The 27,450-nt window shown below is 35.6% G+C and overlaps 1 protein-coding gene across 10 annotated transcripts in view; it reads left to right on the forward strand.

Annotated features, from left to right (window-relative positions):
• Positions 1-27,450, forward strand: part of LOC6036674 (restin homolog) — a 207,413-nt gene that overhangs the window by 102,525 nt on the left and 77,438 nt on the right. For 9 of the 10 annotated variants that reach the window (XM_038254798.1, XM_038254799.1, XM_038254795.1 and 6 more), the window contains one exon: positions 20,288-20,371. The exons of the other annotated variant lie outside the window; for it this stretch is intronic. In XM_038254798.1, the coding sequence (XP_038110726.1) occupies positions 20,288-20,371 (84 nt within the window). The remainder of the gene's footprint in view (positions 1-20,287; positions 20,372-27,450) is intronic. 10 annotated transcript variants of the gene reach the window in all.

Consider the following 27,450-nt stretch of genomic DNA (forward strand, 5'->3'; position numbering starts at 1 on the left):
AAAAAATTTTGGTGATTTTTTTATTTAACTTTTTATTACCAAAACTTGATTTGCAAAAAAACACTATTTTTATTTTTATTTTTTTATATGTTTTAGAGGACATAAATTGCCAACTTTTCAGAAATTTCCAGGTTGTGCAAAAAATCATTGACCGAGTTATAAATTTTTTAATCAATACTGATTTTTTCAAAAAATCGAAATTTTGGTCGCAAAAATTTTTCAACTTCATTTTTTGATGTAAAATCAAATTTGCAATCAATAAGTACTTTAGTGAAGTTTTGATAAAGTGTACCGTTTTCAAGTTAAATCCATATTTAAGTGACTTTTTTGAAAATAGTCGCAGTTTTTCATTTTTTTAAATCAGTGCACATGTTTGCCCACTATTGAAAAAAATATTTTTGAAAAGCTGAGAAAATTCTCTATATTTTGCTTCTTCGGACTTTGTTGATACGACCTTTAGTTGCTGAGATATTGCAATGCAAAGGTTTAAAAACAGGAAAATTGATGTTTTCTAAGTCTCACACAAACAGCCCACCATTTTTCATTGTCGATATCTCAGCAACTAATGGTCCGATTTACAATGTTAAAATATGAAACATTTGTGAAATTTTCCGATCTTTTCGAAAAAAATATTTTTCAAATTTTTGAATCATGGCTAACATTTCAAAAAGGCCAAACTTTAAATATTACGCCCTTTTAAAATGTTAGTCTTGATTTGAAAATTTTGGAAATATTGTTTTCGAAAAGATCGGAAAATTTCACAAATGTTTCATATTTTAACATTGTAAATCGGACCATAAGTTGCTGAGATATCGACATTGAAAAATGTTGGGCTGTTTGTGTGAGACTTAGAAAACATCAATTTTCCTGTTTTTAAACCTTTGCATTGCAATATCTCAGCAACTAAAGGTCGTATCAACAAAGTTCAAAAAAGCAAAGTATAGAGAATTTTCTCAGCCTTTCAAAAATATTTTTTTCAAAAGTGGGCAATCATGTGCACTATTTTCAAAAATTAAAAACTGCGACAATTTTGGAAAAAGTTACATAAAAATGGCTATAACTTGAAAACGGTGCACTTTATCAAAATTTCACAAAAGTACTCTTTGATTGCAAATTCGATTTTACATCAAAAAATGAAGTTGAAAAATTTTTGCGATCAAAATTTCGATTTTTTTTTAAAATTAGTATTGATTAAAAAATTCATAACTCGGTCAATGATTTTTTGCACAACCTGGAAATTTCTGAAAAGTTGGCATTTTATGTTAGAGGACATAAAATGCCAACTTTTCAGAAATTTAAAAATATATAAAAACATATAAAAAAATAAAAAAAATTAAAAATAGTATTTTTTCGCAAATCAAGTTTTAGTGATAAAAAGTTAAATAAAAAATCACCAATTTTTTTTACCGTGCATAATTTTTTTCCAGTGTAGTCCGTATACATACCTACAATTTTTCCGAAGACACCAAGTTGACCAAAAAATTCCTTCAAAAGATACAGATTTTTGAATTTTCATACATCATTTTTGTATGGACAGCTGCGAAATTTGTATGGAAAATTATATGGACAAACTAATGATGCAAAATGGCTTCTTTGGGCATACCGAAGGCACCAAAAAAGTTTCAGTCGGATAAAAAAATATAAAAATTAAAATTGAAGAAAAAAGATCGATTTCGTATAGAATTACTCTACTGCCTTCATCCGTTGATGCTGGTTGGTTTTCCCTCGGTTGCTGACTGAAGCCTGGAGGTGTTGTATTCTCTGCAACTTTGTGCCGCTGATTCAACGGCAATGGCTGCAGATTTGAAACCACTCGAGCAGATCCCGCTCCTGGTGACGCTAAAGCAGGCAAATCCAAGGAAAATCCACGTCTGTCAATGCTAGTGGTGTTTTCCGGCGATTTGGTTGGTGCCTCGTCGTCGCTTGCTGCCGAATTTTTACAAACTCAGCACGTTTTGGGCAGCTTCGATTCTTAGTCGAATGGTCGCCACCGCAATTGAAGCATTTGGCTTTGATGTTCTCGTTGATTGTATTGCAAGCTTGAGTTTTGTGCTCAGTCGGTGTCGGTTCTTTTTTAAACTCCGTTCTTTTGAAAGATGGCATTTTTTATTATAAATATAAAACATTGAAATTTCCAAAAAAAAATGTTGCAATAAATTTGTATTTGAATATAATTGAAAATGCGATTGAAAATATTTCGTGCTGATAAAAATTAATGATTTTCTAAACAAAATGGAAAACAAAACTTTTTACTGTACAACTAATTGTGCATTGAAGTATTACCGGAATATAAATTTGAGCATTTTAAAACGCATAGTTTGTAAAATATTATCAAAAATCTACTGAATAGTTAGAAATTTTGGAAAAAAATAAATACTTTTGTCCGAATAAAACTTAAGCGTTTATAGAATTTATCGATTAATTTAGAATTTAGAAAGAGTTCACAGATATTTTCTCCAAATAAAATATCAGCATTAGTTCAATTCTTGCAGAAATCAATGCAATTTTAAAATTAAAAGCAATTTCCCAGCGTCCTAGATGTAGGGGAAGGTGGGGCAAGACGACCATATGGGGCAAGAGGAACAATCGCTCCTACGGCCGTAATTTGTACAATTTTGATTATTTCCAGTATGAGGAATTGTTGCTAGCAATGCAATTAGCTGATTCTACTACCACATAACCGCCAAAATGACGTAAGCGCCACGGGGCATAAGATTTAATGAAGTTTTTTTCGAAACCTTTGTTTTCTTATAATATTTGGAAAGTACAAAATAAGGCTTAGGGTTCGTTTTAAGGCTCATTTTATCAAAATGCTATTTTTCCTAGATCAGTAGTGTCCCTACAAATGACATGCACCTATTACAAAGTATGATTTAACTTTTGGTTATTTTTGTTGAGAGCTTTTAAAAATCTTGTTCAGGTGGGGCAAGTGTACCATATGGATTTTTAGTATGGAAATAATTACGAATTGCTGCAACAACATATTTTATTGGGAAATAAATACATGAAAGAACTTAAAAACTGATAAACAATCGTTAAAAAAAATTGTACATACAAAGTATAGTGATATTATGAAAATTTACTATTTATCATCGAAGTAGTATTTTTTTCGTAAAAACGATAAATTTTTTAGTAAAATATTATTATTTAATCTAAAAATGGAAGAAACCATTCAAAAACATTCTAATCTGATGTATCTAAGTGATAACAGTTCAATTGTTAGCAAATTACCATATTTTTTCATGCATTGTTCCTCTTGCCCCAACGGGTTGCTCGTCTTGCCCCACTAGTTGAGTAGAACGTACGGAAAATCAAAAATTTTAAAATCAATTTTTCACATTAAAAAACAGGATTTTTTAAAAACTTGTTTAAACAAAGTCTTAGTCAAGACCTAGAATAAGATGATTATAATAAAATCCGACAGATTTTTTTACTTTTTAATGGGTTCTAACGAGCATTTCCTTAGCTTGTTACACTTGCCCCACTTTCCCCTAAGTTTGGATGCCATTCTATTACTCAGATGTTTAGGATCGAGTAGAAATCTTGACATAGAGACCACCAAGATCTATGGTTTTCAAGGGCATCTTCTCGTTTTCAGTTTTATTTTTTATCAAATAAATTATAAAAGTCTAATGTATCACTTATAAAATCACACGATTAATAAAAAAAACTTTCCATCCAAATTTTGAAAAAAAAACGAAAAAGCCGTTCAAAAGAGCGGCTCTTTTTAATGAGCGAACGAAAATGAGTGGCTCCTAAAAAAGAGCGGTTTTGCCATCCTCTACTTCAGAGCGTATGGTAGATGGATATCCTAGGTCTAGGTCATCCAAGAATTCCCGGAAATCAATATCTGTGTCCGTAAAGATCTAACGGGTCTTCCGCTGTAACTAGCAAAAGGTCGTTGGAGTTTGATTTCGGATCAAATCCGTATTGCCTCAGAGAGTATTGTTAACTTCACTTCACTGATAAAGGATGTTCTACACAGAAAAAAATCAATTCCCTTAATCGTGAATTAAGTTCACGAATGAGAGATCCACGAAGGAATTTATTCATGAGTATGGTGCATTTGCACCATAAACGTGAATTTATTCCTTCATGGTTCTCATAATCGTGAACTGACTTCACGGTTTCGAGAATTGATTTTTTTCTGTGTAGGTCATCCGAGGAGTCCTTAAAGTTAAGGACTGTGGTCGGATTTCGACCACGAATCATACCCGTATTTCTTCAGAGAGCTACTTTGTAGGCTACTTTGATGTTATGTTGGGATGCCCTGGGATGTCAATGTACTCGATAAAAATATTACACTGACCCACAAAAATAAACATAAATCACTGCGCAGGCTCAACTCGACTGGAAGGACGAAGTTTGGGGTCCCCAGAAACATCTGATTTGATGCACTTTGATTTATTCAAAAATAATTAGACACACCCAAAGGAAAAATATATCTCAAAATCTGCTACATTGGATTTGCTGCAGAAAATGTCACATTTTATAACATTTTTGCAGCAAGCCCGTAGATCATTTTTGCCCGCGTGTAAACATTTTAGCGATCTGCAGTTCTCACCAACACATATAATGCTGGCCCTTCCCCGAGCAACACTCCAAAGAGAAGAATATGTTGGTGCTCTTTCACTCGCTTTTCATCAAGCGTCCATAGCGTGGTGGTAGCGTGTCGGATCAATAACCTAGAAATTGGTCTTTCAATCCTCGTTCTGCTAAGATTTTTTTTGTGAAATACAACCAAAAAGCCGTCGGTAATGTCGTGAATTGTCGGTAACGGGCAAAAATGTCATACTCCTATATCGCAAAAAATGCATGAGGACAGATTTCATGCAGATTCTGATATACTTTCATTCCGCCATGCATCTCAATCATGAGACTGCCAGTTGGGTGCAGGGCCGAATGGTTTTTCTCCAAAGTTTGTATGGAGAATTAGGGCGGTTCGTCGCTGTTGCATACAAGCAAAAAAATGCATACAATATGTGGGAGTACCGAACAGCACCAATTCTTCATACAAACTTTGGAGAAATAGTATTTGGCCCTTTCTAAATATTAGCATAGAATTGGTGTCTACCCGTAGCTGCTACTTCGTTATTGACCAGGACCCCCAAACATTGCTCCGTGGACCACAGATGAAAAATAGGAACCAATCATCACCCCTTCGCAATTTTCAAAGGTCCCTATCATGCTGATCAATACCGACGCCGGCCACGACCAGTGGTAAGAAACGTGGAAGTGGATGGAAATGTTAGCCGATTCTTGAGTGATGGAGACCGCTAAATCGTTGTAGCATGAGTTTTGAGGGGTTAGTAAGATGGGTTTTGCTTGCGGTCAGGATTCACTGTGGTAGGTGATGCGACCATAAACAATTTGTTCATCGGTTGAAAATTTAAAATCTTAGGCGGCCGGCTGCGGAAAGATAGCTATCTAGGGATTTCAATATAGTATTAAATCGACCGCGATTCTCCAGAAATTCTTCGACGGCGTGCCTTCCGATCAACGGTGATTTAGGAAGGGCTTCATTCATTAAAATGATTTTATATCATAAGCTCTAAAACATATTCGACGGCGTGCCATCCGATCATCGATGATATAGAAAGGAATTAATCCAGCAATACGACTTGCTACAAACTTGCAAACAAATTTGGTCCGTTTCTATCGAAAACTATAAAAAGAGAACAACACAAAAAACTCTTCGGCCAACGAAGGCGCGAAAAGAAAACAAGTAAAAAAAGGAGAAAAAAAACTGCACCGCACTAATGATGTCATTATTCAATTATAATAACCAATCACCCCATGCACTCGAACCCATTTTGTCCTTTCTAAATATTTTAGAAAAATTCAAAGTTCACGTGTTTTATAAACACGTTTAGTTTGGTTGAAGATTCTGTGCATTGTCCAGAAGTTTGCTTGAATTCGGTTGCCGGAGTCCCAAGTTATTATTGAATATGTTTACGGTAGTCGTTTTCGTATGTGTCAAACGCGTTCTGACCTGAAATCCCTTTGGCCAGTTGTCGCATTTACATCAGTTTTCAGGGTTTGTCAAGAAAGCCCAACAAGATATTGAGACTTCTTTCATATGAAGAGTGACGATGCATGAAGTTTTTCGGTTTTTATTCAATATCTTTGGATTAAAATCGAATTTTGGGTATCTGTGAAGGTTAAAAGGTGAGGCATTGTGAGCTGCACAAAATGGTTTTCTTAACTCAATTTGGCCATAAATACACGTGCGACAACTTAGCGCGACATCGACGATATTTATGTTCGACAATTAAAAAGTAGACAGCGAAACAAATATTTTTTTCGTGATTCAATATTCCAAAAATTAGATTTCCCAAAGTATTTTTTTCGAGGAATTCGGATAATCGATTTGGATTGTCTTGTCTGAGAATTGAACTATCAAGATAATCTTGTAAAAAAAACAAACAAAAAGTTTTAAAACAGAATTGTAATGCTCCTTAATCGATTTGCAGTTTTCCCAATCTAATTGCACACTAATGAGCATTAATTAAAAACTTAAGCTCGGATCGCATACAACCACACCCACACCTCATTCACCATCAAGGCTATCAGTTTTCGATTGAGCAAATTAATATATTAACACATCGTTCAACTGCACCACGCCAAGTGCCGCTGTTTATGGTCTGATCAATTATGCAATTAATTGCTGTGCTCAAGTACCGCCCTAGGAGGGCGGGGGCAGATGGGTACATATTTTAATTAAATTGCAAATTGATATCGATTACACTTTTCCCTCCGGTTGCGCTTTCGGTCGATTGCTGCTGTACAAAAGTGCCAAGTACTGATTCAGTCGTTGTCCATTTGATTCCACCTTGAAAACGGAACCCCCGTTCCCATTCCGGGAGAATAAATTCCATCATTGAAGTTTGAATTTCATTAAGGAACTCACTTCCCTTCGATGACCGGTGCAAATGTTGTCCCCGTTCCCCTTAAGGGGGACTACCCCTACAACGCAATTTATTTTAAGCTTCAATAACTCACCTCATGACGAATTCGCGCGCACCGGTAGCATGCTACTTCCACAACCGTTAAGGGAAGGAGCTTACGCGGAGAACTTGACATTGATTCCGAACGAAGTGATTTACATTTTGTACATACAGCAGTCATCGCTCTGCTGGCTGGTTGTTGTTGAGTTGTGGCCGGAACACGGCATTACATGGTGCTTAAGTCTGCTTATTTCGCTCGAATGTGTGTTGTACCGCTGTCGTTGCTGCCATCTAGACCAGAACATGAAACTCGAACATTTAGAGCTTGATAGCCACGCGACGAAGTGTTTATTGGCTGTGAAGAAGTTGTTTATTGCCTCAAGTTGTCATGCGTGAAAATTGGATTATGGCCGGTATCAACAGGGTGATTAACGATAAGTCAGATAAGTAGTTTTTTGCATGAGAAGGGTTTTTACACGGAAAGATACGATATGGACATCACCACAAACATATGTTGGAATCTTTGGAAATGTTTCAAAGAACTTGAAGCATTATTTGGCTAGGGCAACTTGACCTTTTAGACCAATTTGATCGTTATCGATTGCTTCTGACTCGAGTCACTCAAATTACAGTGACGATCATATCAGACAATTCTTAAAAGAATATTAGGTTAATACTTCTCAGCAGAAAATTACTCGTTTTTGGTACTCAACTTCTCTAATTCATTCCTAATTCGAGCACATCAAAAATGCCAAACCACTATTATTCGGTTGCAAATCAGTCCTGAGAACTAGGACCCCCACCACATTCCATTATCGTACTAAATGTCGACTTATTAAGCCACTAAATCGGATCCGCTTTAGGCGGTTTTATTGTTTTGACTCCCGCCACCGTAATTATTCCATAATTTGATGGCGAAAATCAGCCATAAATGTCATTCCTCACCTTCTTGGCTTTTAGTTTCACACCATGGTGCCATTTTTGTACCCTCCAAAACTAAAGCGAAACAAGTCGAAGTTTTTGCTGGTGCTTCTTTGCTTGAATGTCATTCACAAGTCCCTCACCGGTCAACAATGGACCCATTAACCAAGTGGATGGTAGCGTGATTCCGGAAAAAGTTATGATGGTGTAATTGGGTTGCACAAATTTGATTTAAAATATTGTTTAACCCTCTACAACCTAACCCCGCCTCTAGACGGGCTTCAATCTAAAAAATCGCCAAAAATCCATTTTCCAACCGATTTTTGATCTTTAAAAAGCATTGGAAAGAAGAACTTTTAAAATTTTAGAAAATTTCAGGGTTGGGAGTTTAACTTGTTTTATGTGACTTAGCCAGTGTTTTTAAAAATGTCATTTTTTTAGAGGTCAACTTTGGCTGTGTTTTTTACTAACATTTCCTATAATTTCAGTAAAAAGACTATGCCTCTACGCATTTTTTCGCAATTTTAATGATGATGGTGCCATTTTATAGCAGAAAATGTGAAAAACATGCAAAAAATTGAAAAAATGACTGTAAAAACGTGAAAAAATTAGATAGGCAAAATGTAATTATATTAGATGGTAGAATAGGCCAAATACTACCAAAAACAAACATAAACTAAACAAGATAAATGCAAATTAAAATACTAAAAATAAAACAAGAAACACATAAAACAAGAGAAGTAAAGTTTTTCGTAGGACAAAAGTTGCTCAAAATGACCTCCTGAACACGGGAAAAATAAATATTTTCGAAAAAAAAATTTGGGCAGTAGAGGGTTAATGATTATTGTTCCTACTCTTAAGAAGGACTTGTTTCGCAACATCTTCAATGTTTCATTTAACGGAAAATTTTAATCATTAAGCGATTCCACGTCAAATCAGCAGGGTTCCTCTTGTCCCATTAGCAATTCTCTACCAAAACCGGAAATTGATTTTATTTGTATTTTTTGATTTGGCTCAAACTCTATGGGGGCCTTCCCCAAAGAAGCTATTTTGTGTCATTGGTTCACCCATACAAGTCTCCATACAATTTTGGCAGCTGTCCATACAAAAATGGTACGTAAATATTCGAATAACTCAGAGGCGACTCGTCCACCTGTTCAACCTGTTCATTGAACAGGTAGCCGATTTCATGCGGATATTTTTTTTATTTAAGTACCGCGGTGCTTTTTCAACCAGCAACATACAATTACAATTTTTGTTTGACGTTAACAAAATCGACGTCCTATGTTCAGCAGCGCTGCATGCACCAAAAAAGCATTGGTCCGCCACCCTTTACTATTTACCTCTCTTTACAACCCACCAATACTAAAGCGAGCCAGCCTGACGGGCCACGCGCAAATGCTCGTCGCGTTCACACCGACCCTCTGAACGTCGGGGAAAAAATCTCCATACGGAAAAAATTCAACACATGTAAAGAGCATTCTATTCATACGCAGCGGCATTATCGATGTGTTCGTAAATCTGGTTCAATCTGAGAGCGTGAACTGACAGCATTTTTGGGAGAGAGCGAAATGCCACCCCCAGGCCCCAGCTGACTTAGCTCGCTCAGCTCTGCAGGGAGCTGCTTGCAAAAGGTAAACAAGCCAGCGCGTTGACAGCACGTTGAGAGCATGAATAAATGAGAGAGCGCGAGAGCACCACAGATATTGCTCTATATTTGGCGCACTTTTAGGCATCAGGCTGTTTTGCGCAGACTGGTGATGGCTTGTTTTAAAACTGGAAAGTTCAACTGCGCGCGTTGAACCTCTTCGATCTTCTTGGTTACTAGTGGATTCTTGCTCTACTGGAAAGTGATGTAATGTTAAGTTTAGATAGTGTGATTGATAGATTGAATTGAAACAATTGAAACAAAAAAGTAGGGTAGGGTAGTCATCAATGAGACACTTTTGGTTTTCAACTTTCAACGATTTTTCTAATTTTTTCTTCAGCATGTTTTAATGAGCTTTTTGTTGTATTTACTTTCTTTTAGTGTGTTCTAACACTGACCAAAATATGAGATCGATCCGACATCTACAGCCAGAGTTATTCAACTGTCTCATTGTAGACGCACTTGGCAGGAACAATGAGACAGCTGGGGAACAATGAGACACTCTACGAAAATCAATACTTTGCTAGTAAAACATTATATTTTTGTATTGTTACATTACAGGTGACTTGCCTTGAACATTTTAAAGCAATTTTGCCAACATGAAACTTTAATTAACAAAAGTTATGCTAAAAAGTATTTAAATTTTGTAAAATCCATATATTTATACCAAACAACATTGTATGTTTGGTTAAATGAAGTTAAAACTCTATAAATATGCCAAAAATCACTTTCCATTCATGTTTTGAAAGATTTACATGGATTTTGAAATGTTTAATGAAGAAAAATCAAAGTGTCTCATTGTAACCCATGGGCTAAAATGAGTGGTGAACAATGAGACAGCTCTGGATTCTGGGTATATTCTAAATTTTGGTCAAACCTAATGAAAGGACATTGTAGCCCAACTCAATCCCTATGGAACGTCGAAAGAAATTTGAAGAAATATTAGTTTTGGTGTAAATGGCAGCCTAGGAGCGCAAAAGTATTTTTTGTTCTTAATTTACTTTTACACCCCAGAATCAAACATTTATGAATAACTTTTCAAGGGAGCGTCCATAACCAAAGCCACTAGGATAGCAGACGTGTATCCAATAGATACACCTTTCCCCCAAATATGAGCCTGATTGGTTGAAACTACGACTTGTGAGAACCATTTTATCATTGTTCCCCGTGTCTCATTGATGACTACTCTACCCTACTGTGTTTTTTCCAGACTCGGGACACATGAGAAGAATTATGATCGTAGATTCAACCATGATCGTTATTTTATTTTCAGGATAATTGTATTTAAAGCGGATGCAGTCCTAAAAAGTGCAAGATTTGATGCCATTAAATGCTCCAAAAACGACTGTGTTTATTCAGACTGTTGGTCCGGTTCACTCTAGTTGAATATATTATTATCATATATTGTAGCATGAATTTGTTCTGAAAACTTTTTTTCACTGATGCTAAAAACAAATATTTTCATTATTTCGGATTCATGTCAATATAGTTTTGTTCTTAACATCAGAAGAAGCTCTTCTTTTTATTCAGAAATTAAATTCCAAAACCTTGAGGACATAACAGTGATTAAATTCAATTCTCTAAAAATTTGACAAAGGATCAAAAGCGATACGACCTGGTTCTAAAAAGTATAAAGTAAAATGTCAATTGAATTTTTAAATAGTAACCAAGTTAGCTCAATATTAGTTGGGCCTTAAAAAGCCCAACAAACAGTTTTCCTTTGTGGTATGTGGATGTGGTATTTTTTCTGAACATACTGATGAAGAGTTTTGAATTTTAGTACAATGTTCAATAACTTTCCTTGAATTTCGATCGATGGCAGAGCGATTGCTCTATTTTTCCACATTCGCCACGCTAATGATTGAGTCTTAAAAATACATTTTAACGAGATAAAAAAGTCTTAATCATAAGTGTAATTAATTATTTGCATAAACAGAAAATTATAATAGCATAAAAATATTTAAACATAAAAATAGAAGCCATTGGAAAGAAAAAAGCTTCAAAAACATTTTTTAACATTGAGATTCAAAAATTTACTACGATCTATTATTATAATCAATATTTATTAAAACAACATTGTAACCGGATCGACTTCAAGCACGAAGTCAAATCATCCAAAAGAGTTGAACCAGCCTCCGGCTGAAAAACTCTATAATAAAGAATTTAAAAAAATAACATTGAACAGGTACTACATTCGGGCACGAGTCGCCTCTGGAATAACTGTAACTTTGAATGAATTTTCTGATCAATCTGATCATGAATCATGAAACATTCGTGAAAATTTCCGATCTTTTCGAAAAAAATATTCTGAATTTTTTTAAATCAAGACTAACATTTAAAATGTTAGTTTTGATTTAATTTTTTTAAACATTTTTTTCGAGAAGATCGCAAAATTTCACGAATGTTTCTTGTTTTAACATTGAAAATCGGACCGTTATTTGCTGAGATATCGACATTAGAAAATTGTGGGCTGTTTGGGTGAGACTTAGAAAACTTCAATTTTCGTGTTTCTTTTTGTTTAAGCCGCTGTATCTCAACAACCAGAGGTCTAATCTTCAATGTCTCTTAGACAATTTTATAGCAAATTTTCTGAACATTTCAAAAAAATATTTTTTAGGATGGTCACTTATGGTCACTATTTTTAAAAATCGAAAAACTGCAAATATTTCGCTAAAATCAAACTTTGGGGGCTATATCTTGAAAACAGAGCCTTTTATCAAATAATCTGTAGAGTACTTTTCGATTAGAAATTCAATTTTACATTAAAAAATTACGTCAACTTTGTTTTTGCATGAAATTTTGATTGTTCCCAAAAATCACATTTTTTTTCAAAAATTCATAACTCGGCGGCAGATTTTTTAACCATGTTTCTTTATGGCTCAAAAGTTGCGGGTTTTTGTCCCCTAAAACATATCAAAAAATCTCGAAAATCAAAAAATACGTTTTTTGGGAAATTGAGTTTTTGTGAAAAAAATGTTAATAAAAAAATCGGCATTTTTTTTTCGTGTACCTATTTTTTTCTCAAAAGTCCTCAACAATACCTACAACTTTTTTTATGTACGTACCATTTTTGTATAGACTGCTGCCAAAATTGTATGGAGACTATGGGTGATCCAATGACACAAAATAGCTTCTTTGGTCATAGGAAAGGCCCCCACAAAGTTTGAGTCAAATGAAAAACTACAAAAAATAAAAATGGCCGAAATCGGCCGATTTCGTAGAGAGTTGCTCCCATATGATCGTCTTGCCCCACTCTTCCCTACTTCGATATCGTGCACCGTTTTCAAGTAATATCCGGTTAAAAACTGATGGTTTTTTTATGCATGACTTTTTTCATGTTTAAGGCCAAACTTGAACAAACCTGAAAATATTTTTTAAAAGAGATCAGAGATTTTTTTATAAAATTAAATCAGATAAATTTACAATACAAAAAAAGCTTTTTTGTACAGTTTCTGAAATTCATATTTATTTTCGAAAAATTGGCAACACTGCCAAATCATGATTTTGTCCAACTATTGTACCATAGTTCAAAAGATAATATATTTTGCCATCTAAAATTTATCCAAAGACGAGACATTTCCAGTTTCATCCAAATCAAAATTACCAAAAATAATTTCTATTATTTTTTTTTTTTCATTGTTTGAACAATTGTTCTTTTGCAGAGATGTCACTTTATGAGCACATTGGTCATTTTTGCGAATTAAGGGGCGCTACATGAAAGGCTTGGCAGAAGCTGTAATGAAGTTGGATAATTTATTTATTCTCATCTACAGTCTTATATTGTTCTTTTTTAGACAGGTAAAAATTTTATTTACAGATTTTGTCCCTCGATTCACAAGATCGAAAGGAGGTGGGCAGGAGAGGGGGGGGGGGGCAAAACAAACGAAATTAAAACCCATTTTTCATAATTTTGAAGCAAAAATTATCACAATATTGTAACAGTTTTGTTAACCGAAAATGAACTCATGAAAATATTTATAAAGGAGAATGGGCAAATTTGGTCCAAGGATGTACACGAACGGGACCAACTTTTTTCGAAAGATCTCGCCGAAACATGAAAAAAAGTCTTCTGGACCAACTCTCTAAACCCCGGGGATCAAAAGTTACATGCTGTTGAAGTTTGAGCATTTTGGGTTAAAATGAACAAAAAATCGTATTTTGCTATTTCTAAAATCATTCATAAAATCTCTGTTTCATTATGGATTTCGATTTTCTTGACTTCATTCGACGCGTATCAGCAAAAACTATGAGTTCTGATATGTCTTAGCATGATTGAAACATGATTTCTCTTGTTTTTATCCGTTTGAACCGTTTGTGCAAGAGGCATCCCATAGAAACAAGTCGAAACTTCAAGGATTTGAAACCGGGTCCAACCCAGACTGCTTCAGTGAGTACGGAAGTCTTCAGTGCAATGTTGTAACAACTTATTGGGATGGTCTGAGTCATCCGAGAACTCCTTGGAGTTAAGACCGGTGAGTCTACCGCCGTAACATGCAAGATGTCGGCGGTTTTTGACCACGGATCATACCCGCATGGCTTCAGTGAGTATGGTAGACTACTATGCTGATGTGTTGGAGTGTCCTGGGTTCTCCTAGGACTCCCTGGAGTTAAGATCTGTGGGTCTACTACCGTAACAAGCAAAATGTCGACCGGTTTTGACCCCGGAACATACACGCATAGCTTCAAACAGTATGGTAGACTGCTTTGTTAATGTGTTGGGATGTCTTTGGTCATCCTAGGACTCCCTGGAGTTTAGATATTTGGGTCACTGTAACAAGAAAAGATCGATGATTTTTAACCACGCATCATAACCGCAAAGATTCAGTGATTATGGCAGACTGTATTGCTGTTATGTTGGGATGTTCTGGACCATTCCAGGAGTCCTTGTAACAGCCATAGACCTACAGATCATAACTCCAGGGAGTCTTTGGATGACCCAGGACATCCTAACACATTAGCAAAGCAGTCTACCATACTCACTGAAGCTATGCGGGTATTTTCGGGGTCATAAACCGTCGACCACTGGCTTGTTACGGTAGTAGACCCTCAGATCTTAACACCAGGAGTCCTAGGAACCCAGGACACTCCAACACATCAGCATAGTAGTCTACCATACTCACTGAAGCCATGCGGGTATGGTCCATGGTCAAAAACCGCCGACATCTTGCTTGTTACGGCGGTAGACTCACCGGTCTTAACTCCAAGGAGTTCTCGGATGACTCAGACCATCCCAATAAGTTGTTACAACATTGCACTGAAGCCTTCCATACTCACTGAAGCAGTCTGGGTTGGACCCGGTTTCAAATCCTTGAAGTTTCGACTTGTTTCTATGGGATGCCTCTTGCACAAACGGTTCAAACGGATAAAAAAGAGAAATCATGTTTCAATCATGCTAAGACATATCAGAACTCATAGTTTTGCTGATACGCGTCGAATGAAGTCAAGAAAATCGAAATCCATAATGAAACAGAGATTTTATGAATGATTTTAGAAATAGCAAAAACGATTTTTTGTTCATTTTAACCCAAAATGCTCAAACTTCAACAGCATGTAACTTTTGATCCCCGGGGTTTAGAGAGTTGGTCCAGAAGACTTTTTTTCATGTTTCGGCGAGATCTTTCGAAAAAAGTTGGTCCCGTTCGTGTACATCCTTGGACCAGCTCCCATACAAATTTGCCCATTCTCCTTTTATGTTTTTTTTCCGATCTGTGTTTTCCTACACTCAGAATTACCAAAAAGTCCAAAAATGCCCAATTTGATTAAAATACAAAAATAAACTTGAAACAAACTTATTTTTATTAGGTCTTCTTAGGTGCTGTGACCAAGTTGGGACCGAGGATCAGTAAAAAACAAACGTTATACAATGTTTTATTTATTAGTTGGCACACATTAGTTTTTAGAAGTTTTTTCAATGATAAAATATTTCAGCAATAATTATTTTTTGGGGAATTTTTGAGGAGTGGGCAGGGAAGAACGATGACTTGAATTGAAATTAGCAATGGCTTATTTCTCTCAAATCTAATCCATTTACTGAAATCATGTCAACAGATTTTTCAGGCTGAAAAAATCATCAGCAAATGATTTGCCTCCTCTCTCTTTCGCGAGTGAAGAATGTTCGCAAGCGAGAAGGATTTTTTTGCGATCATTCTATCCCTGGCCGTTGCAAATACTTTTAAATGTTTATGTCGCCACCCCTTTCGAAATCGGTCTGAAAAATCAAGGGACAGAAACATATTTTTTTCAAAAAACGTAAATTTTGTAATTTACCTAAATAGAAGTCTAGCTAACTGAAACAATGCATTTTTTTGCGTTTCAAAGCATATTCAGTATGCCTAGGAATGATCGAAAATATATTGAATTTTTTTTTTAATTCCGTTGTGAAAAAGTTTTTATTTTCGCAGAAAAAATAGACTATACTTAGATATTTTGACATGAATTTTAAAATACTTGTTTCGCGGTAAATTTGTTTAGAGCAGTTCTCTAGGATTTCGGTCATTCGATTTTTTTTGTATTTTTTAATCCGACTGAAACTTTTTTGGTGCCTTCGGTATGCCCAAAGAAGCCATTTTGCATCATTAGTTTGTCCATATAATTTTCCATACAAATTCGGCAGCTGTCCATACAAAAATGATGTATGAAAATTGAAAAATCTGTATCTTTTGAAGGAATTTTTTGATCGATTTGGTGTCGTCGGCAAAGTTGTAGGTATGGATACGGACTACACTGGAAAAAAATAATACACGGTAAAAAAAATTTGGTGATTTTTTTATTTAACTTTTTATCACTAAAACTTGATTTACAAAAAAACACTATTTTTAATTTTTTTTATTTTTTGATATGTTTTAGAAGGCATAAAATGCCAACTTTTCAGAAATTTCCAGGTTGTGCAAAAAATCACTGACCGAGTTATGAATTTTTTAATCAATACTGATTTTTTCAAAAAATCGAAATTTTGGTCGTAAAAATTTTTCAACTTCATTTTTCGATGTAAAATCAAATTTGCAATCAAAAAGTACTCTACTGAAATTTTGATAAAGTGCACCGTTTTCAAGTTATAGCCATATTTAAGTGACTTTTTTGAAAATAGTCGCAGTTTTTCATTTTTTTAAATTAGTGCACATGTTTGCCCAGTTTTGAAAAAATATTTTGAAAAGCTGAGAAAATTCTCTATATTTTGCTTATTTGGACTTTGTTGATACGACCTTTAGTTGCTGAGATATTGCAATGCAAAGGTTTAAAAACAGGAAAATTGATGTTTTCTAAGTTTCACCCAAACAACCCACCATTTTCTATCGTCAATATCTCAGCAACTAATGGTCCGATTTTCAATGTTAATATATGAAACATTTGTGAAATTTTCCGATCTCTTCGAAAAAAATATTTTTGGAATTTTCAAATCAAGACTAACATTTCACAAAGGCCAAACATTCAATATTACGCCCTTTTAAAATGTTTGTCTTGATTTGAAAATTCCAAAAATATTTTTTTCGAAAAGATCGGAAAATTTCACAATTGTTTCATATATTATGTGTGTGTGTGTGTGCAACCAACCAAACGGGACCACGCGGTCGCTTCTTACAAATTGAGTTGTTTCCATGTATTTTTTTTTTAGATCTACATTCTATACATGCAAATAACTCGCATAGGCATTTGGAAGGTGTTAGCTCTGCCGAGCTTCGGTGACCCATTTCTACGCTGGCTAGCCGAGCGCGAGGTACTTCAGCTTTATCGACAAGCCCCGCCCTGAAGAACGTTTGGACCAATCGGATTCAAACGTTATTTAGAACTTCCGAACCCTTGTCAAATGGACAAGGACCCAGCGCGTATATAGTTGATAGTAACAGTATTCCTAATTCCAGGCATAGCTCACCAAGTAGCGAAGGCATAGTGGTTAGCATTTTTGCTTACCAATCCAAAGGACGGGGGATCGAACCCCGGCTCGAGCGACTTTGATTTTTCGTTCATGTTCAGAGTTTCAAGATTTATATTTCCTATACTTTCTCGTTGGGAGCAGATGGGATTCGAACCCAGGACCATTCGCTTACAAAGCGAACACCGTGACCAGTCAGCCACGGCCGCTCCTACAATTGTTTCATATATTAACATTGAAAATCGGACCATTAGTTGCTGAGATATTGACGATAGAAAATGGTGGGTTGTTTGGGTGAAACTTAGAAAACATCAATTTTCCTGTTTTTAAACCTTTGCATTGCAATATCTCAGCAACTAAAGGTCGTATCAACATAGTCCGAATAAGCAAAATATAGAGAATTTTCTCAGCTTTTCAAAAATATTTTTTTCAGAACTGGGCAAACATGTGCACTAATTTAAAAAAATGAAAAACTGCGACTATTTTCAAAAAAGTCACTTAAATATGGCTATAACTTGAAAACGGTGCACTTTATCAAAATTTTAGTAAAGTACTTTTTGATTGCAAATTTGATTTTACATCGAAAAATGAAGTTGAAAAATTTTTACGACCAAAATTTCGATTTTTTGAAAAAATCAGTATTGATTAAAAAATTCATAACTCGGTCAGTGATTTTTTGCACAACCTGGAAATTTCTGAAAAGTTGGCATTTTATGTCTTCTAAAACATATCAAAAAATAAAAAAAATTAAAAATAGTGTTTTTGTAAATCAAGTTTTAGTGATAAAAGTTAAATAAAAAATCACCAATTTTTTTACCGTGTATTATTTTTTCCAGTGTAGTCCGTATCCATACCTACAACTTTGCCGAAGACACCAAATCGATCAAAAATTCCTTCAAAAGATACAGATTTTGAATTTTCATACATCATTTTTGTATGGACAGCTGCCGAATTTGTATGGAAAATTATATGGACAAACTAATGATGCAAAATGGCTTCTTTGGGCATACCGAAGGCACCAAAAAAGTTTCAGCCGGATTAAAAAATACAAAAATTAAAATTGAAGAAAAAAGACCGATTTCGTAGAGAATTGCTCTTTACTGATTGTCGCCAACGAAATATTGCAACAAAATTCTCCGCGGTTCAAGTTTAAATGTTTCTGAATTCGGCGAGCACTAGAGTTGAGCAAAAACAACCACTTACAAACGAATAAACAAAAAATATCATTGAAACTCACCTAGAACAAAAACAAGCTTCGCCAGCCAAATTAACCAGAAGTCCGCAACAGTGCCAATGTTTGCCTTCAAAGAAAAGCTTTCATGAATATACACAAAAGCTGGAAGTCACAGGTTCCCGGAAAACCGTCTGACGTACGGTAATTACGCTAGAAGTCGAATATTGTTGACCAAATATTATGTCAAAACGACAGCAGCGGCTGCTAAATAAACACGAACATCGTACGTACAAAGCTGCATGTCTGGGAAAGACACTTTGACCGGGCAATGACTTCCAGGAATGTTTCTGGACTGCTACCTGTATCTTATTGCGCCCCAAGGTGAAACCAATTCTTAGGATCAAACATTGCGCTCGGTTTTCCGCACACAGGGGAAAATGCGATATATTTTATTGACACTCCCAGAAAGAAATCGACCTTTTTCGGCAACTTAATTGATTACGCAGCACGTGTTGACGGACCTCCCCGTCAAACAGCTAATAAAGTACAACTGTGTCCGAGACAAGAATCGTGTAATTCGCACCCCACCAACGCAATAAACTGACCAATCTCTGAGGTCTCATTAACGCACAGAACTTAAGCCGCGGGGACGGGGTGTCGTGGCCAAAAACGGAGCCGCCAAAGCACTTGTCTAGCAGCAGTAGCTACTAGCTTTTGAACGGTTGTAAAGCTCTTTCAACGAGGAGTTAGTTTCGGCGGCAGTCTTTGACTGTTGGTGGCGGCTGTTTTGATGTTTGAAGTTTAAGAATTGCCACACTTTGTCACGGTATGATCTTTAAAACACGGTTAAAAAGTGCTGTTAATTTGAAATTTTCAGCACTCAAATGGATGCTGAAAAGTGCTTTTCAGAACTGTTATTTTTGTTTTGGTGATAAAAAGTAGTTTAACCACGTCGAAACTGATCGCAGTTTCTATAATCAGATATGATCAACAAAGTCAAATGACCGCTCAGATATTCAATCGAATTCGTTTCATCCACAATCTACAATTTGAACCAAAGATCCGTGTTAAATACCTGTCAGTCCCACTTTTGACGGGGGGATTATTTTGTTTACCTTGCCAATCGACAAGTTGGAGTCGCCAAACGTTTGACATAACAATTCCGGCCAAAAATGTGCGCGCACCAACAGCCTCTCCTCCACCACACTGCGTGTTGAATTGTACTCGTAACACACAAATCTTGACCGGTCCAAAAGAGTACCGGCGCAATATATTGGTCATGGTGACAGGGAATGGACAGACACCAGCGGTCGGTTGTTTACGTAAATCCCGAGCAGTTGAACTTTTGAGAGAGATCCGCAAAAAAAAACGAAGTTTGTATTTGATTTGCCATTGACAAATTTTGGTCTTGTTTGTTTGAAAGTTTGTCGAACCGATTTAACCCTTGCTCTCTGTGTGTGACTGTTTGTTTTGCTTTAATTTTTACCCCCCTTGTTTACTGTTTGATACTAATCTTATTTTTTCGCTTGTTTGTTTTTCTTCTCCCCTTTTTTTATTTCATGCACATTTTACACACTTCCATCACCTTTATCTCACCTGTTGACGCTGCTGCTGTTGCTGCTGCTATCGAAATTTTGCGCACTCAATTGGCACTCATTTATCATCATCACCATCGTGTGCGTGACGTTTTTATTGCTGTTATGGCTGCTGTTTTGTTGTGACGTCAGACGATTCTTCGGACACATCGAGCACATTGGGCAGAATGAGACGACCCAGCGATACCGACTTCAACAAATCGTCGCATCTGCCAGGTAAGAATAACGGGAAGCATTCATTAAATGTTAACTACAGGTCAACACAATATCAACACAATGTGATCCTTGGGTCCTAAAATAAACACTCAGTACAACAACGAAGGGTTAAAAAATGACTATTGGATTTATTTGGAAAAAAATAGCTTATATGACCCATTATCTACGAAATCGGTCTTTTTTTTAGAATTCAATTTAGAATTCAATTTAAAATCAAGACTTACATTTCAAATGGGCGTAATATTGAATGTTTGGCCCGTTTAAAATGTTAGTCTTGATTTTAAATTTTTGAAAATATTTTTTTCGAAAAGATCGGAAAATTTCACGAATGTTTCATGTTTTAACATTGTAAATCGGACCTATAGTTGCTGAGATATCGACATTAGAAAATGGTGGGTTGTTTGGGTGAGACTTAGAAAACATCAATTTTCCTGTTTTTTAGTCTTTGAATAGCAATATCTCAGCAACTATGGGTTACATCAACAAAGTTCAATAACGCAAAATATAGAGAATTTTCTCAGCTTTTCAAAAATATTTTTTTCAAAGGTGGGCAAACATGGGCACTGATTTTAAAAAATGAAAAACTGCGACTATTTTTTCAAAAAAGTTACCTAAAAATGGCTATAACTTGAAAACGGTGCTCTTTATCAAAAAATCACTAAAGTACTTTTTGATTGCAAATTCGATTTTACATCGAAAAATGAAGTTGAAAAATTTTTGCGACCGATATTTCGATTTTTTGAAAAAATCAGTATTGATTCAAAAAATCATAACTCGGTCAAAGATTTTTTGCCCATTCTGGAAATTTCTGAAAAGTTGGCATTTTATGTCCTCTAAAACATATCAAAAAATAAAAAAAATTAAAAATAGTGTTTTTTTGCAAATCAAGTTTTAGTGACAAAAAGTTAAATAAAAAATCACCAAAAATTTTTTACCGTGTATCATTTTTTTTCAGTGTAGTCCATATCCATACCTACAACTTTGTCGAAGACACCAACTCGATCAAAAAATTCCTTCAAAAGATACAGATTTTTGAATTTTCACATATCATTTTTATATGGACAGCTGCCAAATTTGTATGGAAAATTATATGGACAAACTTATGATGCAAATTGGCTTCTTTGGGCATACCGAAGGCACCAAAAAAGTTTCAGCCGGATTAAAAAATACAAAAAAAAAACGAATGACCGAAAACTCAGAGAATTGCTCAAATGTGACAAAAATCCGCAACTTTTGAGTTATAGGGAAGTGTGGTCAAAATTTCTGCCGCGAGTTATGAATTATTGAAAAATAGCGATTTTTGGAAAATAAATCTAATATTTATGCAAACAATTTTTTTGACCCATTTTTATGTAAAATTAAATTTACAATTGAAAAGTACCGTCAGTGTGGGTGACTTTGGGTCAAATAACGATACACCTCTCGTTATTTCCTAATAACAAAAACAGTTTAAATAACACCGAAAATCTTTCAACGTAGATTTGTTTTCAGATTGTTTACTGACATTTTCCCAAAATATGGTGGATTTTGATGAGCACTAGCTTAAATGGGGGGTTGACATTGGGTCAAATGAAACTAAAATGATGCTCAAATACAACGATATGGTAAAAACAAGTCATCCAACAGTGTATCTTGTTTGAGGGAATCGTATTGACATGCTACAATGTTTGAAGTAGATATTTTCAGACATTTGGGTTATTTTGCGAGAAATTAAAAAAAAAACTATTAAAAAAATGATTTTTCGAGAGGTCATTTTTGGCCAAAAACGTACCTCAACTTTAGACAGCTGCCAAAATAACAGGATTTGTTCTTTGTCATCGTACATTTACAAAAATCTCGATGATAAAAAATACGGATTTTAAATAATTTAGTTTTTGTGTACAAAAGTTTATTAAAAAATCGGCAAAAAAAATTTTCCGTGTACCTATTTTTTCGGAAAAGTTCCCAACAATACCTTCAACTTTGCCGAAGACAAATTGATCAGAAAATTTATTAAAAACTGACTGTTTTCCATGGAGAATTGCTCAAATTCAGCAACATGGAAATTAACACCTTCAGGAGTACCGTAAACTGGGGTCAATCGGGACACATGGGGCGAATTGGGACAGCAGTTTTAACCATTTTGATTTTTCTGGTTGGTTTCGGTTAGAACAGACTCAAACTAACAAAATGTGTACATCCATTTCCAAATTTAAAAGCTTTACGTGCTCTAAAAACTGCTGTCCCTATTCAGACTGAAGTCTCGATTCGCCCCAGATTACGGTACCGTAAATATTTAATGTACTTACATACTATTTATAGTGATGTTAACGAAATCTTTGTACATGTTTCCAATGTATAATTACTGTCCATATTTTATTTATGGTTTGACATGCAACTATTTGTTAGTATCTATCAAATGCCAAGTTGATTCGAGTTTGCGTCCCAAGATGCATTGGTGTGCAATCCATCACATTAATTCCAACACCGCAACTCTGGTGTGTGGCATTATACTCACCAAAGGTCACCCAACTGGCGCTGATCATCAGGAGGAGCGTTACCACGGGAGCAGTTCAATTGACCCGACCGTCTATCGACGTCAGATAAACCCGACGCTAGATTTATGAGCTGCCATTTTGAGCGCAGTTATTTATCCCTGCTTGTCTGCGTCGTTGCGAAATGGGTATTTCTTCCACGAAGCGATCGATACCTGGCGTTGTTCGACTCTATTGAATATATATATTCCAATATATTATGTGACGTCATCGATGGCAGAACGTAAATCAACTTCGCCTCTGGATAGATTCTGGACCATGAGCTTTATTTTGCGATATATTTATGGAGCAATTTTTCGTTTTGCTGGAAACACCTTACACTTCGGAAAAATGATTAAACTGACCAAATACTTCCGAGAGGTAATTTATTCACTTCATGTCATGCAGAGTTGTTAGTGGATACTGGGGAGTTTTACTTCCGTCTCTACTATTTTAATCCTGAGATATTCGCAAAACCGTAAAAACTCCATGCAATGTTGATACTTTTCAAATGAAATGTAGTTCCGAACAGGTCGTTTTTTGCCACACCCTGCAATTGCGACAACTGGCTAAAACGAATTTATCCAGATGCCGTTTTGTCACTCGTGCATGCACTTTTTCTACCAAGTAGCTTTACTCTCCCCTACCCAAACTGAAACGATATTGGTGCTTGTTTACAGCTCTGGGTTGCTCACTTTCATTCTGTTTCGTAAATAAACAACCAACTGCCCCAGAGAGAAGGTGGCGAGTACCATGCTGTTTTCCCAAACAGAAACTTTCAAGTCAAAAGACGCTTCAAGAACGATGTTTTTAATTTCCGGAATGCATTATTTATGAGGCCTCTCTCTCGCTCAGAAAGCTGTGCAAGCTTTGAAGAATGAGACCCCCTCACCCCCACACTTTTCCACCTTGCTTTTGCTGCTTCAATCGATGCCAACATGAACTTCATGGGACGAAAGGTATGAGTTCTATCGAGTGGCAAATTGGGAAAGTGCTTCAGATTCCATTTTCGTCGTATCACCTTTTCTCACGGTGAAGCCGATGGGGGGAATTCCCTTTCCAAATATTTCTTTGGGAGGGGAAGTGAAAGTTTAGGACCACTTTGGGGCGGCTAGTCACACCCACATCAAGCACAGCCCGCTGCTCTGCTCTGTAATTGCTCGGTGCTAATCTCTCGGGCCCATGGAATTATCTGTCATCGAATTTCACCCTCGGAGCACAATTAGTACGAAATTGGAGATTAATTATAACTTGGGCTTGCAGGTGGCTCGGTAAAGCCTTAGTTGAATGTCTGAACGGTAAAGGGTATTGTCTTTACAAAAGAGTTAAATAAATGTTTCATATTCTTTTCAAATTCAAATTTAATCTTCGATTAGCAACTCTTCAATCCTCTTAGAAATCTCCGCAGGATTACCACATGTTCGGTTAGACCAACAAACAAACCTGCCCATATTAGGCGTGTGCTGCTGGCTTCATGGTACCGCTCTATACAAGCTAATGGCAATCTTCTTAGCTTTCAAACGAACTTGTGCATAGTGCCCTGATTGGATGCAACAATGTTGCCGGTTGCCTGTTTGCGATGTACAGATGGATCGAATTCCGCGAGTTCACAGACATCACAGACTATTGTTTAGATTCTGTTGAATTGAGCTCTGCTCTCTCCTGATTGCAAATGAACTCGCAGACTCTATTCAATTAATTAGAATCATATTCCATCATTATCGTGGTTGGATTTGCAGCTATTATGTGAAATAATTATGTTATGAAATTGAAATATGGCTGTGACTATATTTTATATTGGCTTTTGTGCAGATGTGGTTATTTGAAGTCGGTCATACTTAATGGAATTATCCTTCTCTATTATCCTAGATCCATATAAATACAGAGATCAGAATAACAGTTTTTTTTGCATTCAAGCACTGTCATCGATTAATGCTTTTAAATTTTGTCAAATCGCCAAACACAGCCAAAAAGTAGTAATCCAGCTGAGCAATTCTCTATCAAAACTGGAAATGGATTGTATTTGTATTTTTTGAGTTGGGTCAAACTTTGTGGAGTCCTTCCCTATGACCAAAAAAGCTATGTTGCGTCATTGGTTTACCCATACAAGTCTCCATACAATTTTGGCAGCTGTCCATACAAAAATGGTACGTAAATATTTAAACAGCTGTAACTTTTGAGTGAATTTTCTGATTCTGGGCAAAGTTGTAGGTATTGTTGAGAACTATCGAGAAAAAAATAGGTACACGGAAAAAAATTGCCGATTTTTCAATTAAATTTTTTTCACAAAAACTCAATTTCACAAAATATGTATTTTTTGATTTTCGAGATTTTTTGATATGTTTTAGAGGACAAAACCATAAAGAAACATGGTCAAAAAATCTGCCGCCGAGTTATGAATTTATGATAAAATAGTGATTTTTGGAAAAAATCTAAATTTCATGCCAAAACAAATCTGACGTAATTTTTTAATGTAAAATTGAATTTCCAATCGTAAAGTACTTTACAGATTTTTTGATAAAAGGCTCTGTTTTCAAGATATAGCCACCGACAGTTTGATTTTAGCGAAATATTAGCAGTTTTTCGATACCGTCAGTGGGGGTGACTATGGGTCAAAAAACGATACACCTCTCGTATTTTCTTAATAACAAAAACAATTTAAATAACATGGAAAATCTTTCAACGTAGATTTGTTCTTAGATAGTTTACTAACATTTTCCCAAAATATGGTGGATTTTGATGAACACTACCTTAAATGCCAATTGTTTGAAAATTGACCCAATCTCACCCCTTAGAGGGGGTGTCAATGGGTCAAATGAAACTAAAATGATTCTCAAATACAACGATATGGTAACAACAAGTCATGCAACAGTGTTTCTTGTTCGAGGGAATCGTATTGACACGCTACAATGTTTGAAGTGGAGATTTTCAAACATTTGGGTAGTTTTCGAGCAATTCTTACAAAAATATTAGAAAAATGATTTTTCGAGAGGTCATTTTTGGCCAAAAACGTACCCCAACTTTAAACATCTGCCAAAATAACAGGATTTGTTCTAGGAATGAGATTTTTTCAGCAAAGTCATCTTAAGATGTCCCCTACACAACCCTTTCAAAAGAATTCATTTTCATTGAAAAGAACCTGAGAAATGTTAAAATCCGTAAAAAATCACTTTGACCCAATCTCACCCCTAGACCCAATGTCACCCCCACTGACGGTATTAAAAATAGTGACCAAGAGTGACCATTTCTAAAAATATTTTTTTTGAAAAGTTTACAAAATATGCTATAAAATTGTCTAGGAGACATTGAAGATTGAACCTTTGGTTGCTGAGAAACAGCGGCTTTATGAAAAAGAAACAGGAAGTTGAAGTTTTCTAAGTCTCACCCAAACAACCCGCCATTTCTAATGTCGATATCTCAAATAATGGTCCGATTTTCAATGTTAAAATATGAAACATTCGTTGAATTTCCCGATCCGATTTGGCAAAAATGATTAGTCAAGACTTACATTTCAAAAAGGCGTAATTTTGAATGTTTGGCTTTTTTTTTAATATTCGTCTGGATTAAAAAAAATGAAAATTTGGGAATGGGATACACTATTGTTTACAAAAGTGTGTGCCCTTTTTAAAATGTTAGGCTCCATATGGGTCATTCCATCTCAACTGTGCACGAAAAAGTGCAAATTTGAAAATTACCCTCTCCGATCCTGCTCAAATTTGGCAGAGCTGTTGATACTATCAAAACATGCAAGAATCCCGAATTTCATCCAAATCGGACCACCCCCTCCATTTTTGTACCTCCCCAAAAAATCGACTTTTTGCCGATTTTTGAGCAAAATCCCTATCTTCAAACGGCGATAGCTCAGGAACCACAAATCTTAGAAGGTCGGTCTTAGACTCAATTTTGAAGGAAATTGGACATAGAGTCCATTTCCGTGATCAAAATGTTGATTAATTTATTTTTTCTACCTGTATTGCGCAATTGAAAACTTTAAACGGCCGTATCTCAAAACACCCCAACTTATTTTTTTGATTTGACCTCACCATCGTGTTCCCCGGCCAATTTTACACAAGAATCACTTATCGACAGAAATGAATATGTTTCGTTCCAGAGATATCGAATTTTAAAGTTTAGTGTTTTCGAGATTACCTACATCAGCTTCATTCGCCGCATCACAGGCGGGCTGATCAATAACTGCTACCTGGTGTTCTAGGAGATGATTGATTTAATTTATATTTTTATAATTTTACGCAAATATTTATTCAAATGGCTAATAGGGGAAATTCTCGTATGTTTGGCAAATTAAGTCCACGCTCCTAGTTTCGTCCAATTGCTCATTTTCACTATTCAAACAACAAATTTTGCAAAACTTTTGATAGAAACTTGCTTGTTCACTTCTTATTGAGCTATTTTTCTCTCGATTTCAGTCGAAAACGCTTTTAATCAGCTGTAATTGAATGCCAAAGTGCTGATATGGCAACATTAGAGGAACGCTGGAATTAGATGCTGTTCCACTACCTTGATCAATCTATTTTTGTGAATGGAATATTTATTGGGTTATTTTGA

This window comes from Culex quinquefasciatus, chromosome 2 (genome assembly GCF_015732765.1).
Source record: "Culex quinquefasciatus strain JHB chromosome 2, VPISU_Cqui_1.0_pri_paternal, whole genome shotgun sequence".
In the NCBI taxonomy this organism is placed as follows: Eukaryota; Metazoa; Arthropoda; class Insecta; order Diptera; family Culicidae; genus Culex; species Culex quinquefasciatus.